Source organism: Podarcis bocagei (genome assembly GCF_964188305.1).
Source record: "Podarcis bocagei genome assembly, chromosome: 4".
Taxonomy (NCBI): domain Eukaryota; kingdom Metazoa; phylum Chordata; class Lepidosauria; order Squamata; family Lacertidae; genus Podarcis; species Podarcis bocagei.
Genome location: NC_138128.1, coordinates 57,077,716 through 57,093,662, shown reverse-complemented (window position 1 = coordinate 57,093,662; position 15,947 = coordinate 57,077,716). Strand labels below are relative to the sequence as shown.

At 41.7% G+C, this 15,947-nt stretch overlaps 1 protein-coding gene across 12 annotated transcripts in view; it reads right to left on the bottom strand.

The window, feature by feature from the left end:
* The window catches only part of TACC2 (transforming acidic coiled-coil containing protein 2), a 165,362-nt gene that overhangs the window by 37,032 nt on the left and 112,383 nt on the right, over positions 1-15,947 (bottom strand). For all 12 annotated transcript variants that reach the window (XM_081192817.1, XM_081192812.1, XM_081192816.1 and 9 more), the window contains 3 exons: positions 15,738-15,886; positions 7,772-9,092; positions 1,547-1,607 (listed from right to left, as the gene is read on the bottom strand). In XM_081192817.1, coding sequence (XP_081048943.1) covers positions 1,547-1,607; positions 7,772-9,092; positions 15,738-15,886 — 1,531 coding nt within the window. The remainder of the gene's footprint in view (positions 1-1,546; positions 1,608-7,771; positions 9,093-15,737; positions 15,887-15,947) is intronic.

The following is a 15,947-nucleotide window of genomic DNA, read 5'->3' as shown; positions in this document are numbered from 1 at the left end:
TGGTCTGGTGTGCCTTATAGAGCGAAAAGTATGGTAACAGGACCAGTGGTCAGGGATGATGGGAATTGTAGACCCAAAACAGCTGGAGGGCCAAGTTTGGCCATCACTGGCCTAGGATTTCAGCCCTTAAGACACTGTAGTATGGACAGAGCCAGCTCAATATATTTTGCTGCCTGAAGGACAAGATGGTGTCACCTCCTTGTTCCATATACAGAAGCCAAATGGAGTCGAAGTTGAATCCTAATTCAACACAGCTGATGGGAGAGTGCCCTCCATTAGTACCTGACATAGCAGGCTAATTTAGAGAAGTAAGAACATGCTGTACAACATATACAGCTCTGTCCTCAAACACAGGCCAGGGGGTCTTAGAAGGAACAGCAGGAGGGAGGTCCACTATTGCCACTATCATATGCTGCCTGAGACAGTTGTCTCACCTTGTCTAATGGTAGGGCCACTCCAGGCAACAAATATGAATGGAGCTTGTTCTCTTACAGATATCTGAGAATCATTGCTTCAATAAATGCTAGGATAAATGACAGGTGAGATGAAGTGGGGCATCATTTGTTTTTGTGATTAGTTCAACTATGTTATCTAGTGAAGAATTCAATTCTACACAAGCTTCCTTTTTTAAAAAAAAATCTATTGTTTTAGACCACTCTGCACACAGAAGTGTGGTAGTCCCCTTGTAAAAGAACAGGGTTGATGCTGCCCCCAATAAGGGAATTTTGCTCTGCCACTTAACATTCTCACAGTTTGGCATTGCAATACGTGCTTTAAGAAACAAATTGCGTTACAAGTCATGACAAGTCCATCAGCTGACTGTGTGAATCAAGACCAAGGGATCAGCAACAGAAGAACTAGGGCAATATGCAATCGCTATTGGGGCACTGAAGAACTTTGGAAATCCGTCTCTCTGTCAAACACTATTTCCATTTAATTGATGACATTTCCAAATGATCTAGTCTGCTTGGGATTCCCCCCTCTTTATGGCATCAGGTGTCTTTTGGCTTTATGGTACCAAATAAGGAAAGATGCCTTGCACTCTAGCTCCCCTCCATTTGCTTTTCTTTTAGACTGCTTTTCTATAATATATTTATTTTTTAATTTGGTCTCTGGAGATGTTCAGCCTTGCTATGCCATTAAGCAAGCTAATCTGCAAATCATTTGCATTTCTTCCCCTTAAATGCATTCATGTTTACAAGATTTTAAATGTCTTTTTTTCAAGTTTATCAGAGCAAAATCAACTGTACCAGAATCTATTTCATTGTTTTTCATTTTTGCTTTGAATACCTATGCTTGAAGTGTTCAAAAGCTTGGATTACAGGTTTTGACCGCTAATTGTTTCAGTAAAAAAAAAAGTGTATTTCTATTTTGTTATCAAAAAATTATATTAGATCTGTGATTTTACTTGAAGATGTTGGTTTACTATCCCTACTGAATGAGTCCCTAAAAGATAATTGGTTGCCAGACAGTTATCAGGAATTTGCACTGGACCAGTGTCAACAAAAAAATCATTTAAACAAAAAAGCTTGTCAGTACTCTTTACCTGTGAAGGTGCATCAGACAGCGGAGATCTTTTTGGTGACTTTTTCACCCTAAAAGTATCACTGGAAAGAAAATGGAAATTTTGAGTATGGTGAGCTGTGGAAAACCAAGAGTGTAAGAACAGTGCAGAGCTAAATAAAATACCACCATGTAAAACTTTCCTGCTTCAGAAAGCTTAAGCATTCAAGCATCAAGGAGGAACATGCCATGGCCCTCACTTTTGTGTCATGCACTTTTGGATTAGCCCACAGCATTGTGAGCCAAACATTGCTTCATAAAATGTTGAAATAATGGAAACAGGAGCCTTCAATTACAGCAGTAAGAATTCGTGATTTTCCAACAGAGCAATTCTGCAAAACCTGGGCCAACACTTACAATTTGATCAAATAGCAATGGATTAATTTGCATCAGCATCCTGTGATAGCAAACATACAACTAGTTATTTTCTTAAAAAACAAACAAAACAAAACTATCTATCACCCATTCTCTGTCTTCCTTAGTTTTGTCCCTAAATCAATCTGGCCAGAGTTCACTTTTATTCCCACTTAACAGATGAGGAAACTGAGGCTGTGAAATACTGAAGGCCATGCAATTTGGTCGTGACAAAGATGAGACAATATCAAGTCTGTACCGTATTTTTCGCCCTATAGGACGCATTTTTCCCCTCCAAAAATGAAGGGGAAATGTGTGTGCGTCCTATGGGGCGAATGCAGGCTTTCGCTGAAGCCTGGAAAGCGAGAGGGGTCGGTGCGCACCGACCCCTCTCGCTCTCCAGGCTTCAGGAGAGCCGCAGCGCCAGCCCCACAAGGTCGGGGACAGCGGGGAGGCAGAACGCCGCCATCCCACTGTCTCCCGATGTGGTTTGGAGGCTGACGGCGGGGAGACGCGTGCTTCTCCCCGCCGCCAGCCCCGCAAGCTCCGGGGACAGCTGGGAGGCGCAGCGCGTCTTCCCGCTGTCCCCGGACCTGGTATGCAGGCGGGCGGCGGGGAGAAGAGCGCTTCTCCCCACTGCCGGCCCCACAAGCGCCTCGGGGGGAAATAAAATTTTTTTCCTTTATTTCCCCCCCAAAAAACTTGGTGCGTCCTATGGGCCGGTGCGTCCTATGGGACGAAAAATGCGGTATTTTCCAGCCTAAAACAACTGTGTCACTTTACTCATCTTCCTTCAGCAGACACTACACACATAAGCTTATGAAGAGGATAGTCCTAGACAGAGCCCAATCTTTCAAGTGAAGACAGTGCTTAAGATTCAGGTTCTAAGGCCAGCTTTTGTAACAGGAAGAGAAAAGAAGGGAAATTAACCAGGTACTATAGAACAGTCATACATACATCACTGGCTGAGCAAAACTCAGCTATGTCCCACTTAGTGGCAAGCCAAGAGCTTACCTGGTTGTACATGACACACACTGAATAGCTGTGTATTACTTATAAAAACATATTTACTACACCTCTTCACTGTCATAGAAAGCAAACAAAAAACAAAAAAACACCCATTGTTCTTCATCTTTAAAAAGTGTGAATGTGCAACAAATGCAAAAAGTGTGATTTGCCATGGCTCCATGGATCAAGGCAAGTCATTGTGGTGGATAAGTGCCAGAATCCAACCCCCTGCCTGATTTGCAAAGCTGTGACATGCCATTTGTGGCCTGCTAACTACACAAATAAAAAAAATTAATAATTAAACTGGAAATATGAAACTGGGGGGTTATTTAATTATGAGTTTATTTAACAGGAATAATTGTTTTGTTCAAGCTTATCCACAAACATGCAGCTTCCCTTTCATGTAACAAATGTGATGCAAACTGGTAAAACAGTTTAAAACAGTTTAATTGATTCTGAAGCTATGATGGCCAGCCATACCAAAGGAAACCCACAACCCAAATTAGCAGAAATGAAATGAAATGAAATGAGGCATTCCTGTCCATAACAAGCACATTTAGGGTTAAAATTACTTACAACAGAGAACAAACAGACATCACATCTTCAACCATCCTAAGACAAGTAAGACAAAAGAGAGAGACAGACAGACAGAAGGAACTGACTGACACAAAGGAGACACTCCATTAATTGCATTTGTGGAAAATCACCAAGGGTTGTTTCTGCTTCAGGAAACCCACACCTTGTCCTAAAACACTGGTAGCAAACCTTCCAAGGCCATAGATGAAATCAGGTGAACTAAAACACCCTGTTAAAATGCTTAAATCTGATCAATGAGACTTGCTGTCCTTGGATTATGCCCAACATCTTTATCCAGGGGTGGGGAGAGAATTAGAGAGAGAGTGTGTCTTTCCCCTCTAATCCAAATGCTTTCTTCTTCCATAAATGCCACTTTTCAAAGCTGATGTCTATCCCTGCCACTTCAAACACTAGCAGTGGGTTACCTTCACGTGGTTCTGGGTGGCTTAGCTTAATTGCATGGGATGCATAAATGAGAAAGGTCACTGATTAAGTTTCAGGGAAAACAAATCATGGTACTTTGTTGCCATTGACATAGGCAAGCTATACTTGTAGAAAGCTACGAGAGGGTGACAGTTGCAGTCACTTGTAACTTTATTTTGAGCAGAGCATTCAGAGGGTGTGGGAGATGCCCATAGGCTGCTTTCTCCCCTCCGCTCAAGATTATCAGAAATGCTTTTCCTCATGCAGGAAGCAAGGAAGCTGGGATGAGAATTTTGAATTGGGGGGAAAAATGCGTGGGGAATTAAGCAGATACACCTCCACTGCTGCTCCACTTAGGATTGCAACTTCCTGTGGCTATTTCCCCTTTTAAAAAAAGAACCCATTAACAGGAAGTTGCACACAAATGAGAATTTACTTAACCCTGCATTTAAAATATATACACACACATCACACATCTACAAACGTCCTTATGAATCAGAGATAGGGAATCTGTGGGCCCTCCAGATGTTGCAGGATGGCACTTCTCATCATTGTTGACCAATGTCCATGCTTCCTAAGGCTGGTGGAATCCTGCTACACCTAGAGGTTCTCATCCCTGTTCTAAATCTTCATAGGCCTTAGCTACTGTGGAATTTGAAATCTTGACAGCTCAACTTAAAAACACACACACACACAAAACCAACTACTGCATTTTTTGTGTGACAAAAGGTGTGAAAATACAGCTTTACTCTCCTCAGCACTTGTCAGCCTGAATGCCATCTCTTTTCAGCAAGATGATTTTGAAAGATGACACCACTCACATCAAAACATATGTCCCCTGAGATGCTTCCCTGCCATCAAACAGCTTCCTAAGACTGAGATCTAAAATGGGGCACTGTTTTTGAAGCTAGATCAGCCTAAATGCTTTAAATTTTGGATAAAGGCCACTGGATCAACTGTTTAAAATGTTTGAATATTTAAAGTAGAAAGATACATGTAATATGTCCTCAACAGCAATTGGTTGATCCCTTAACTTTTCTTTTCTTTTCTTTTAACAGTAAATGTAAATAGAGCATATTTCACTTTGCTACTTGTAAGGAAGGCAGCTGGTTATAACTAAAACTGCTGTGTTCAAGAATGATGGACAAAAATCAGTGAAATATGATATGCACATATACTTTTATCTTGATTTAGCTACAGTTCTGGCATACTTGCAAATTGATGGTTTACCTATTTTAGTTAACAGCTTCCTGTCTTATTTTTCCTGTTTAAACTGGACAAAGATTGCAATGAATTCTTCAATAACTCTTATGAGACACAGCTCGCAAACTTCTCATTCACAAACATACATGACTTTGCAGAGTGATCAAGCAAGGTTTTGTTTGGCTGCAAATCCTCCTCAGTGCTGTTAGCAGGAGGCAAATCTTGGTGAAACTAACTAAAACACATAGGTTAACCCTTTGGAAATGTAAAATGTCACAAAACATAAGCTATTGTATATTTTGCATACTGTGTGTAAGAATAGAAGCTTAGTGACACAGTGGGATTCTGTAAGCAACAAAAAATATTGATAGACCCATCTCCTCACAGAGGCAGTATGAGGTTAGCAACATCAAATCTCCTAGCTGTTAACACCAGTGAACTAGTCTGACATTTGGCTTTTATTTGGGAGTCAGGGATTACTTCCTGGTCCATTCTTGTCTACTGCTGTATGGCAGCTTCAATGGCTAGTCTCCCTGTAGTTCTCTCTTTTGGACAAAGCCGAACACTGTAATGTCAGCTAAATCCACACTCAAGATCCCTCAGGTCACCAATTCAAGACCCACTGTGATACAATTGTTCAAGCCCCTCTAAGGAAATGTAATAGCTACAACATTCAAGGTGTGTGGAGCTATGGAAAAGAATTCAAAAGAAAGGTTGGGGTGTCCCAGAAAGGGTGCCATTTATCTTGCAAGACCCTGGAAACAGCAACCTTAAAGAAGCTGTAGTCTTGAGAAAACAATAGGTTGCTCTCAAAACTGTCTAACACTTCTAGTAGGATGCACAGCTGTCTCTATGGTGGACTCAAATGGGAAAATGTGCTAAGAATGGTCACATAGCATGGTCTGTTGCAGTAACCAACTATATGAAAGCTAATGAGGAATATAGGGAATCTGGACACGGTCTGGGTAGGAGATTTCCCCAATGTATCCCATCTTAAGTTCCAAGATGGAAGAAAGGTGAAGCATAAATGAAGTAAGAGTTAAAGAAGGTCTCACCCATAATCACACCTTGTATCTTGTAGAATAGCCTTGTACCATTAAAGAAATCACATTCTTATCATGCTCTCCACTTTACCAAGCCCAAACATATACCATCCCAAAATATTACACAGGCTTTATTTTGACAACCAGAGAACGTTTTGTGCCTGAGGAGTTTCAGGGAATTCAAGATACTTTTGAAATGTCATAATGTTTGATGCATAAGACGCTGCACACTCCATCATCTTCAAAAATCAAGGTTGCAGTCCTTTACACACTTAATCCCATTGAACTCAACAGGGCTTTCTGCCCATTCACATTAAACCATAGTTTAAACTAAACCATGGTTTAAAAATGTGATGTCCAAACTAGCTATTTCTCTTGCCAAACACACTATAATACAAATGTAATCACCAAAACGTTACCAACAGTTTCATATTTCATTACTAAAGGTAAAATCCCCATCTGAAACAATATCCTACAGTCTGAAGTGAAACCTCCAGGAAGTATTCCTTCAAACCACTAACCCAAGAGTAGCTCTACTTAAAGAATGGCATGAACTCACAAAACAGAATAAACTCACTTCAATCGCATTTGTGGTTTCTTGGTTAAACGATACATCTCCACACAATATGTCAGCCACTAAAACAAGCAGAACTACTCTGGAGAGAGACCGTGTTTTGATTATGTGAACAGCTTCCTTCAAGTTCAGTTCTGCATAAATTTTATCCACATGATTTAAGGCTTTACAGATTAGCCCTTAATCCTGAGAACAGTTCTTATTATTCCACTGAATTGATAAGCTGTATCACATACCACTGCCACATGCAATCTGGAAGAAAAGTGTATGTATTTTATGAAAAATTATTTGAAGGTCTTTGCTGAGCATGATGGGATTCTGGAAGAAAACTGTCTGAAAGGTATTGAAATTATCTCAGATTTAACTGCAGGTCTGAGTACCCATCATTCATTTAAATGGAAGCAATTTCTGCCAGACACCTTAAATCTCATTGGACGCAGACATAGTTAAGGAGACAACCGTTCTCTGAAGTGGAACACCTTACACATTTGGCAAAATTAAAGCCTCATTTCTACATGCTGTGCAATGAACAGGGGTTGAGTTGCCAAGCCTTATCAAAGCCAATAGAGGAAGACCATAAAACAAAAGAGAACAAAATTGTAATGCTTCCAACACCAAAGATTGCTAGAGAAGGAAGCGCTGAAGTAGCAATGAAAATAGTTCATTACTAGTTTTGTTCTCTTGTAATATACTCACAACACAACATGCTGCATAAATGTAAATAAAGTCATACCTTGGAAGTCGGACGGAATCTGTTCCAGAAGTCCGTTCGACTTCCAAAACACTTGGAAACCAAAGCACAGCTTCTGATTGGTTGTAGGAAGCTCCTGTCAGACGTTCGGCTTCCAAAAGAACGTTCAAAAACCAGAACACACACTTCCGGGTTTTGACCGTTCAGGAGGCAATTTGTTTGGGAGCCAAGGCATTTGGGATCCAAGGTACGACTGTATAGGAAAGTGTAGAAGCACTATCATTTTGGCAGGTGGGATCTTATACTGCATATTAATTTTTCTACATTCTGACTTACGTCTTGAGTGGGGTCTTCTTCTTTTTTGCTGGTTTATTTAAGCTGTCCCCTTCTGTTCCATTGATCTCACTGGCATTAGCTGGTATCTCAAAGGAGGCTGGAGACTTTGTGGGAGAGCTAGCTACCTTCAAGGAAGGCTTGAAAGGGTCAATAGAGTCCTCACACACATCTGGATTGAAACTGTACGCCGCTGTTGTTTGCTGAGGCAATTTAGGAGAGTCTTGCATTTTGCAAGTGGAAGAAAACGGGTTGAAGTTGGGATCATCCCATTTGTCAATATCAAAAGTATAAGAGCCTTTGGGAACAGGAATCTCATTTGGATCCACAGGGGCCTTGGTTGGGGTGGTGGGGGCATTGTCAAGTTTCTCCCCAGCCTTTTTAGTCTTTGGCCTCCTCAGTGGCATTTTGGCACCAGGCTTTTTGCCCACTTTTTTGGGCAGAGGCGAGCCTTCGTGTTGCTCTTCGCCGCTGCCTTTTTCCTCAGAATAATCGAATTCCAGCCTCACAGATAAGCCTTTCACTGGAGGATCTTCCTGTCCCCCAGTGTCTGATGGGGTCACCTCCACAGCTTCCGGGGCTGTCGTAAGAGGTGGAGGTTTCTTGCTAGCAGGAGGAGAGTCCTGTATTTTGCTGTCTCCAGCACCAAATGTGCTAATCTCATCAACGTTAGTTGGGTCAAACGGACAAGCTGCTGCCTGGGCCTCAGAGGGCTCCTCTTTTTCAGCAGCAGTTTGGACAGGCTCTGGGCACTCAAGTTCTGTCGGCCCCAACCTCTCCTCAGACACTTTTTCTTCACTTGAGGCAACGGAATCTTGGTTGATGTCAGATGATTCTGGCTCTTTCACCGGTGGGACATCTGGAGGTTTTTTGGCCAATGGTTTTTTCTTTAAGGAAGCTGGCCTAGGCTTCTTTGTGCGCTTAAGAGTACTGGAAGCACTGCTTGAACCGGTACAAAACGTATCTGTTGCTGAACCTGCTGCCTCGCTATTGCCAAGAAAAGATGATCCATCAAAATCACCAGATTGCAAGCTAAGGGACCGAGACAAAGTCGACCTGGAAATTGGAACGGAGTCTGTGGATTTTCTTCGAACATGTGACTTGGTGTCACAACTTCTTGTGTCCAGAGAGCTGGAGTCAGCAGTTTGCAAAGAATCTGCAACCTCGATACTATCAAAGTCTAAGTTGTAAGTCCCGCTACTAGCGATGGGCTTGTCCTCATCAAAAACAGTAGAAAATGAGTGGGGAGGAGGATGGAATGGGCTTTCTTCGATCGATTCGCTATGTGAAACATCAGCTACTGAGACTGTATCCGAACAAAACCCTAGGGGGGAAAAGGAGAAAGTGATCCGTCAGGAAGGTCTAACTTCAAATAGCTATTGGGTGGGTACACTATTATCTCTACACAATCATATATTGTAGCTGCACCTCCATGGGCAGAAACAATTACATTTCTACTTCCATTCTACCACCAAGCAGAAAATAGGACATAAAGAACAAATTGCTAATGGTGATTACTAGCTGTCAGCATTTGAACACCCAGAGGATAAGATGCCCAAGTTTTCCCTTCAACACTCTGGCAATTATTTTACTCTGCATGGGGTCCAATGAAGCCCACTGGACCCCATGCAGGGCAAAGCCAGAAGAGTATTAACAACTTATTTCAATATTCCAGTAAGCAATTGTGGTTATGTGAATATAGCTGCAGATTAAACTTTCGGTTTCATTTATTTACATGGAAAAGATGACAAAACTTAAAGAAATTTGAGGGTTAATCATAGGGTCTAAATTCAACCGAAAGAAGAGGAAAGGACAGATGGAAGTTTTAGCCAGGGCACAGTTTGTGGGCAGACGAAGCAGCAGCAGCCTTGCTAAAGCTCAGCAGGTCTAGGGCAAGACCTAAGCTAAGGGGTCAATGCCACTTTAGAGTTCCATGATGGATGAGAGGTGGCATATAAATGTACTAAATAAATTAAGTAAAACGCATGCAGTTGCCTGCCTGCTAAAATGGTTTGCTGCCACTTTTATTCATTCACAATTATTGGCAACTTAACACATGTTTAATATCTTAAACACCGCTTTTCTGAAAGTTAGGCTACAAATGGTGGAAGCCTCCATTTGAGCCAAGACAAGCTTGAATAGGGGCCTGATTCAAATTGGGGCTATTTTATATGAAAGATACCGTGTATTTGGAAACACACCCATCTTGCCACTTTTGAAAACCTGCTCAATCATTAAAAACATTATTTGACAAAACAGCCATTATTGTAATATGAAAGATGAGTATTAAACACTAGTCATTTTCTTGCCCAGACTTGTTACTTAATTAAGTCTTCCCCCTTCAAAATTATTTCCAAAAGTGTGATCATCAAAGAAAAAAACAGTGATTAGATTAGTAGAGTATCTCATTCCTTCCCCACTGTGTGAAGTATATTTAAGAACCACAAAGCTGAATTATGGGATAGATGAGACCTATGTGGGATCAGTGTATATATTTTAAGAATTATCGGGTTCAGAGTCATATTGCGTAGCTTTTGCATACTTTATACATCATGTTCATAAGAACTAAAGGCCAACAGAATGTCAAGAAGGAAGCCTAGGCCTCCCTCTGATAGGCTAGATCCTCATTTATATATTTTTTAAAAAAGAATGTTTTAAATCCTTTCCACGGGATGCTTAGGGAAAAACAAGCCTTAAGTCTTGCATTTTACTCCTACATTGTGGGTATATACTAAGATCATAAACAGAAAATTTAGCAGGAAGATAAACACAAAGAAGATCTCACAGGGCTGAAACTGATGGAAGGGAACAGATCATAGTTATCGGTCCAGACAATGTGGAACTGCTGTACACATGATAGCATATGTGAGAGGGACAGGAACTCTGGAATTTTGCTCAAAAAAGATGCCAAACTGTGCACTCAGAAAAATGTGCCAAACTACACATGAAGCCCATGACCATGTTCTCCCATGCATTTTTTTGTATGTGTAACACACATTTGCACATTCCAAAATACAGAAGCAGTTGTTGTAAGTTCACATTATTCTGCACACAAAAAGAATCCAAGTTTCCCATCAAACCCATCATTAATAGGGTTGATGTGGCTTGGTGCAAGGGTGATTTTCCCACTCTGAGGGTTGTGTTTGGCTCTGCTCTTGTTGTGTGCTTTTTAATTAGAGTTACTCTTGCCAGCTGAGCTGCTGTTCATTTTTCACACGATGAGCTCATTTTTGGACACTGATCCAGCTCCTGTTAAGGAGACCCTAACAGATCCATGTAGCTGCTCTGTTTTAATTTAAATGTACACAATGCAATGCAGCTCAACTTTGAGCCTATCCACAGTAAGTCTACAGACCTTGGCCCCAAGTAAGCATGCATGGGATTGTAATCATGTAGCATGATCCTAGACACATTTACTCAGAAGTAATTCCTTCTGTGTTCAATAGAACCTACTCAAACAAATCAAATTTTATTAAACGGTCACAGACCAGATTAACTCGTACAGCTAGTCAGCAAAGCATAACACCGGAAAAAACAAAGGACAATTTCGATACATAACTGCAATTTAAAATTAGACAGCATAAATAAAATTAAGTATTTGCCTTCGCCTGCATATTGACATTGGAAAGCTCTTGTTTCCTGCGCCTAATAGCGGCTACACAAAATTTGGCCACATTGATCGTAATTTCAGGAACCTTATCTTCTACCAAGGCTCTCATACGTTGGAGTTCTGGTTCATTTTTAAGCTTTTGTAGAACTGGGGCAATAAAGGTCAAATGTAGATCCTCATAGTAACTACAGTGCAGCAATACATGCAGACTTGTTTCCACTTCCGATGAGCCACATGGGCAGACACGTGACGCATATGGTTTGCCCTCATATCTGCCTAGCAACAGGGCAGAGGGCAGAACGTTAAATCTGGCCAGGGTAAAGGAGTGTCTGTACTTAGGTATTTGTAAATCAGCCAGATAATTTGCAGGTGAGAACCCTCTCCCAAAGTCTCTAATTATGGCATGTTTATCCATTTTGCCCATATGACATTGCAGCTGTATGTCCCTAATGCGTTGGAGCACTTGACTTCTGGCTCTCTCATATCCTGCCGCTATCAAGATCTGCGGGGAGAATCCCAAGCTTCTTATCTTTTCAAACAGGGAAGCTTTCCAGGTGGAATGAAAGGTGTCTAAGAGTGTTAAAGGAGCCAAACCGGCCGGGGGGAAAATAAGTTTTAACCAGTAGTGTATCTTTAGAATCCACAGCCGCGCATTAACGGGTGGTTGTCCAACTTCAATAGAACCTACTCAAACAGTGAGGCCTTGGGCTACTATCCTACGTAGCTATCTATCTGGGAGTACATTTACTGAATTTAATAGGACTTATTTCTAAGGAGATATGCATAGAATTCTGTTATTAGTAAAGCAACACAATTTGAATGATTTAAATCAGGTACCTTGACTTAAATAGTGCTCCGGATATGGAGTGGGCTAAACAAATATTAAATGGTATCAGCAGTCACGGCATCCGTGCCAGCCTCTCAGCTGCTACAGTGCTGCTGCTTTCTAGGACTGGAATAGGGTGGGGTGGCAGCAAGGGCAGGAGAAGGCCAGGTTATAGCAATGAACACCTGTGCCCAGAACCTTCCTGGCGCCCCTCTCCCTTTGCTGGCCCCCTGCCCCACCACAGTCTGGGCGAGTGGGAAGGTGGACAGTGGCAACGACCCACCTTCTGGGCAACTACCTCTTTCCACATGTTTGCTGATGCACTCAAAAGAACTTCTTAAGGCAGGACTTCCCCTTGTAGAAGCCTTGATGCTTTTCCTCAGCAAGACTTGTTCTTCGATACTTGATCAAATAACCTTTAACAATGCTCTTCACCAGTTTGCCGATAAAGGATGTTAGGCTAATTGAACTGTACTTTCCTGGATCCCCTTTTAAAAATCAATGTTATATTGGCTACCCCGAAATGAAGACCAGTTTTAAGCTACATATTTTTGTTAGAACATAAGCAATTTAACATTTAATTCTTTAACATTCCTGGGTGGGTGTTTTCTTTCTTTCTGCATTATTTATTCAGCTGAGGCAGGGGTGCAAGCCCCAAGTCCTGAATCGCTAAATGTCTTTTTAGCCTCGCTCCCTTTCTGAAATCCATTTGTTGTGGCTCATACATTTATAATTTATCTTCTCATGGCCAGAAATGTTAGGAGGAACCTTTACTGAGGATAATGAGTGAATTAATATGTAATGGTATTTCCGGACAGCAGCTTATCAGCCTGGATAGCTCTGTTGGTTAGAGTGTGGTTGACAAAGCCAAGGTCGCAATTTTGATCCCTGTATGGGACAGCTGTATATTCCTGCACTGGACTAGATGATCCTCAGGGCCCCTTCCAACTCTACAATTCTATGATTCTGTGATTAAGCCATAGTTTAACATAAGCGTTGTCCTTGGCTTACCACTCATGGTTGGTTTGGAGGAAACAAGCCCCGATCCTGGGCTCCCACAGGCCAAGCCAGACTGTGGCTTGTTTCCTCCCTTACACAGCACAGTCAGCAGCGTGAGAGGAGCGAAGCACGTATATGCATTAAATCATAATTTTTGTTAAACTATGGATTAACCTAATGCAGGAGTGAGTGACAATTTTTGGCATGGCAATCCAGATCCTTTTCACTCCTCCGTGGGCCAACTTTGACAGTGGGGGGGGGAAACTATACTCCAGACAATCACCCAATGTCCTTATGACGTCAAATGGTTGACAGGTAAGCTGTGCTGCCCCACCTGTCCAAGTCCCTTGCTCAGTGCTTTCCAACTGCCTGACAACCAGCTTAGAGAGCACCAAATTTGGCCCAAACCAGCTGAGCGGTTCCCCATTCCTGCCAGATGAAACAGGCAAAAATGTGCCTTCTCAAGCCATTCCCCCACACTCACAACAGGCTACTCAAATTATTACTAAAAAATTAAGATACAAATCGCCCAATTCTATGTCATCTACTAGCCTATTCCAGAGTCATTCACGGTGTTTGTAACTACAGATTTAGGAGTGCATGCAAGGCTTAGAAAATGTGGGCTTTTGTTAACTATAGCATTATGACACCACCGTAATAACCCTGTGACATGTATTAATGTAAAGAGGAAAATCTGGCAGAAGGGCTATTGCAGAGAGACTTGAATGATCAAACAATGCAGCTTTGTGGCTATAGAAAGCTTCTTTACACCCTAGCCTTTTGACACCAGAATTGAGTCAGAAATGAAAGGAATGTTGCCCTTTAACTTCAAAGCAGACTCAACAAAGGAGTTTTGCTGCTCATGACATTTAATTGCAGAGGCTGGAGTTTTGCTGTTGCATTAAGGAACATATACATCTTACACATAGAGTCTGGTAGAGACCATACTAGACTTTGGGAACCGAGATGGTCACCAAGGCAAAAATATGAGTTCATCAAATGCTGAAAGTACAATTTATATTTCTCACTTTCATGCTAACTTTTGTGGTGCCTTTTTCCATCAAAAGCTTTGCAACAGAGCAGCCTTCAAAGTGTGGCTCCAAGTGGGCATGCCTGAGATTAAGAGTCTTATGCTGCGCAATTTAACCTATTTACCAGTAATAAGAGATCCTCCAAAAGGACCACAGGTAAAGATAAAAAATAGGAGTGTTATAAAACATAACTGTAGCATAACTGTAAGTCCGGGCTACTTCCTTTATCTCAGGAGAATTTTCAAAGCATACAACTATGAATATAGCACAGTGCATTATAGTAACTACAGGCAGAGGCACTTTCCCCTCAGGGTGGGCAGGTGGAATGAGAGGAGAGGGGGACTGAAGAAAAAGAGACAGAGGGGAAGCAAAAAAGGATGTGAAGAATCAGGGAGTTTAGAATGAATTACAGTCTAGTTCTGTAATTAAAGACTGCACTCTAAATCCTATTTAGCATATGTGATCTTCCTTCCTCATTTACATTTCTCTGGCAAATGGGGGAAATTAACTTATTTTTTGTTCAGATAACAATAAATACAAAGCTACGTGAAACAGGAAAAAGACAAATGAAAAGCAGGGGGTGGTATGTACATCCTGCTGGAAAATCCCAATAGTAAAAGGCCTCTTCACACTTTGTGTGTTTGCATGTCTTTCTTGTAGTAATCATATAAAATGTGAACAAATGATGCTGATCCTTAAAAAGCCTGTGCACACACATCAAGGAGAGGTGACCAAGTCATGTACAGCTGCCTGCTTTGACTAGTTTATCCTGACTTCCTTGAGCTTTATGGGGAAAACTAAGGATATCTGACTAAGACCATTAGCCTTCTCCCATATCCCAAGCAACTGAGATGGGCACAGACATTCAGCGCTACCTTCTTGAGTGGCTTCTACTGATATCAGAGGTTTGCTGCTGGAATAGAGAGCTCAACAGTGAGCCCACAATTTCTGGTGCCTTATCTTTACAGCCACAGCTTGGTGGTTCTAAGCAGGAGATACTAAAATTACTGTCCTAAGACTTCGCAAGTTGGTATAAGCTTGTACAACACACAAAATACTAGTAGTGTAGTCTGCGTATGCTGTGCTGCAAGAAAATATGCAGGGACTGACTCCTTAGCCTCTATTCTGTATATCTACTAAACAAGCCAAGTAGTGAGTAGGTGGGGTCCTATGGTGGATTAAAATAGTATAATAGCTTAGAGACCATATAGTCAGTGTGGCACAAAAGGGATGGGAGGAGAACTCCAGTTCAACAGAAAAACCAGCAGCTGGCTTCATAGTGTTACCCTCAGGGGTGCAGCATGAACTCAGGTTTCTTTTAGAAGGGGTTCAGAGAAGGTTTGTGCCAAATTTGTGATATATGATTTATTTAAACATATATACAGGCTGAGCAAAAGATGGAGGTTTATAACATTAACACTCCAACAGATCCAGCAGAGGGAGCTATGCCCTGGTGACCAAAATACTCTGAGAAGCCCATCCCATGCATTGTATAATTGTTACCTGTGTCCTCGGATAGAAGCTGAGGTCTTACTTCCTGTTCCTCTATGTCAAACACTTCAACTTCCGGTGGTGGTTGTGGTAGCACGGGTGCAGCCTTCACGGGAGTTGTAGATTCTGGTGTCTCAAAGGCTTCTTCAGAGTCTGAACTCCTGGACACAAACAAACAAATACAGGTGTAAAAAAAGAAAAGGGGGAAAAAGGGACATACAG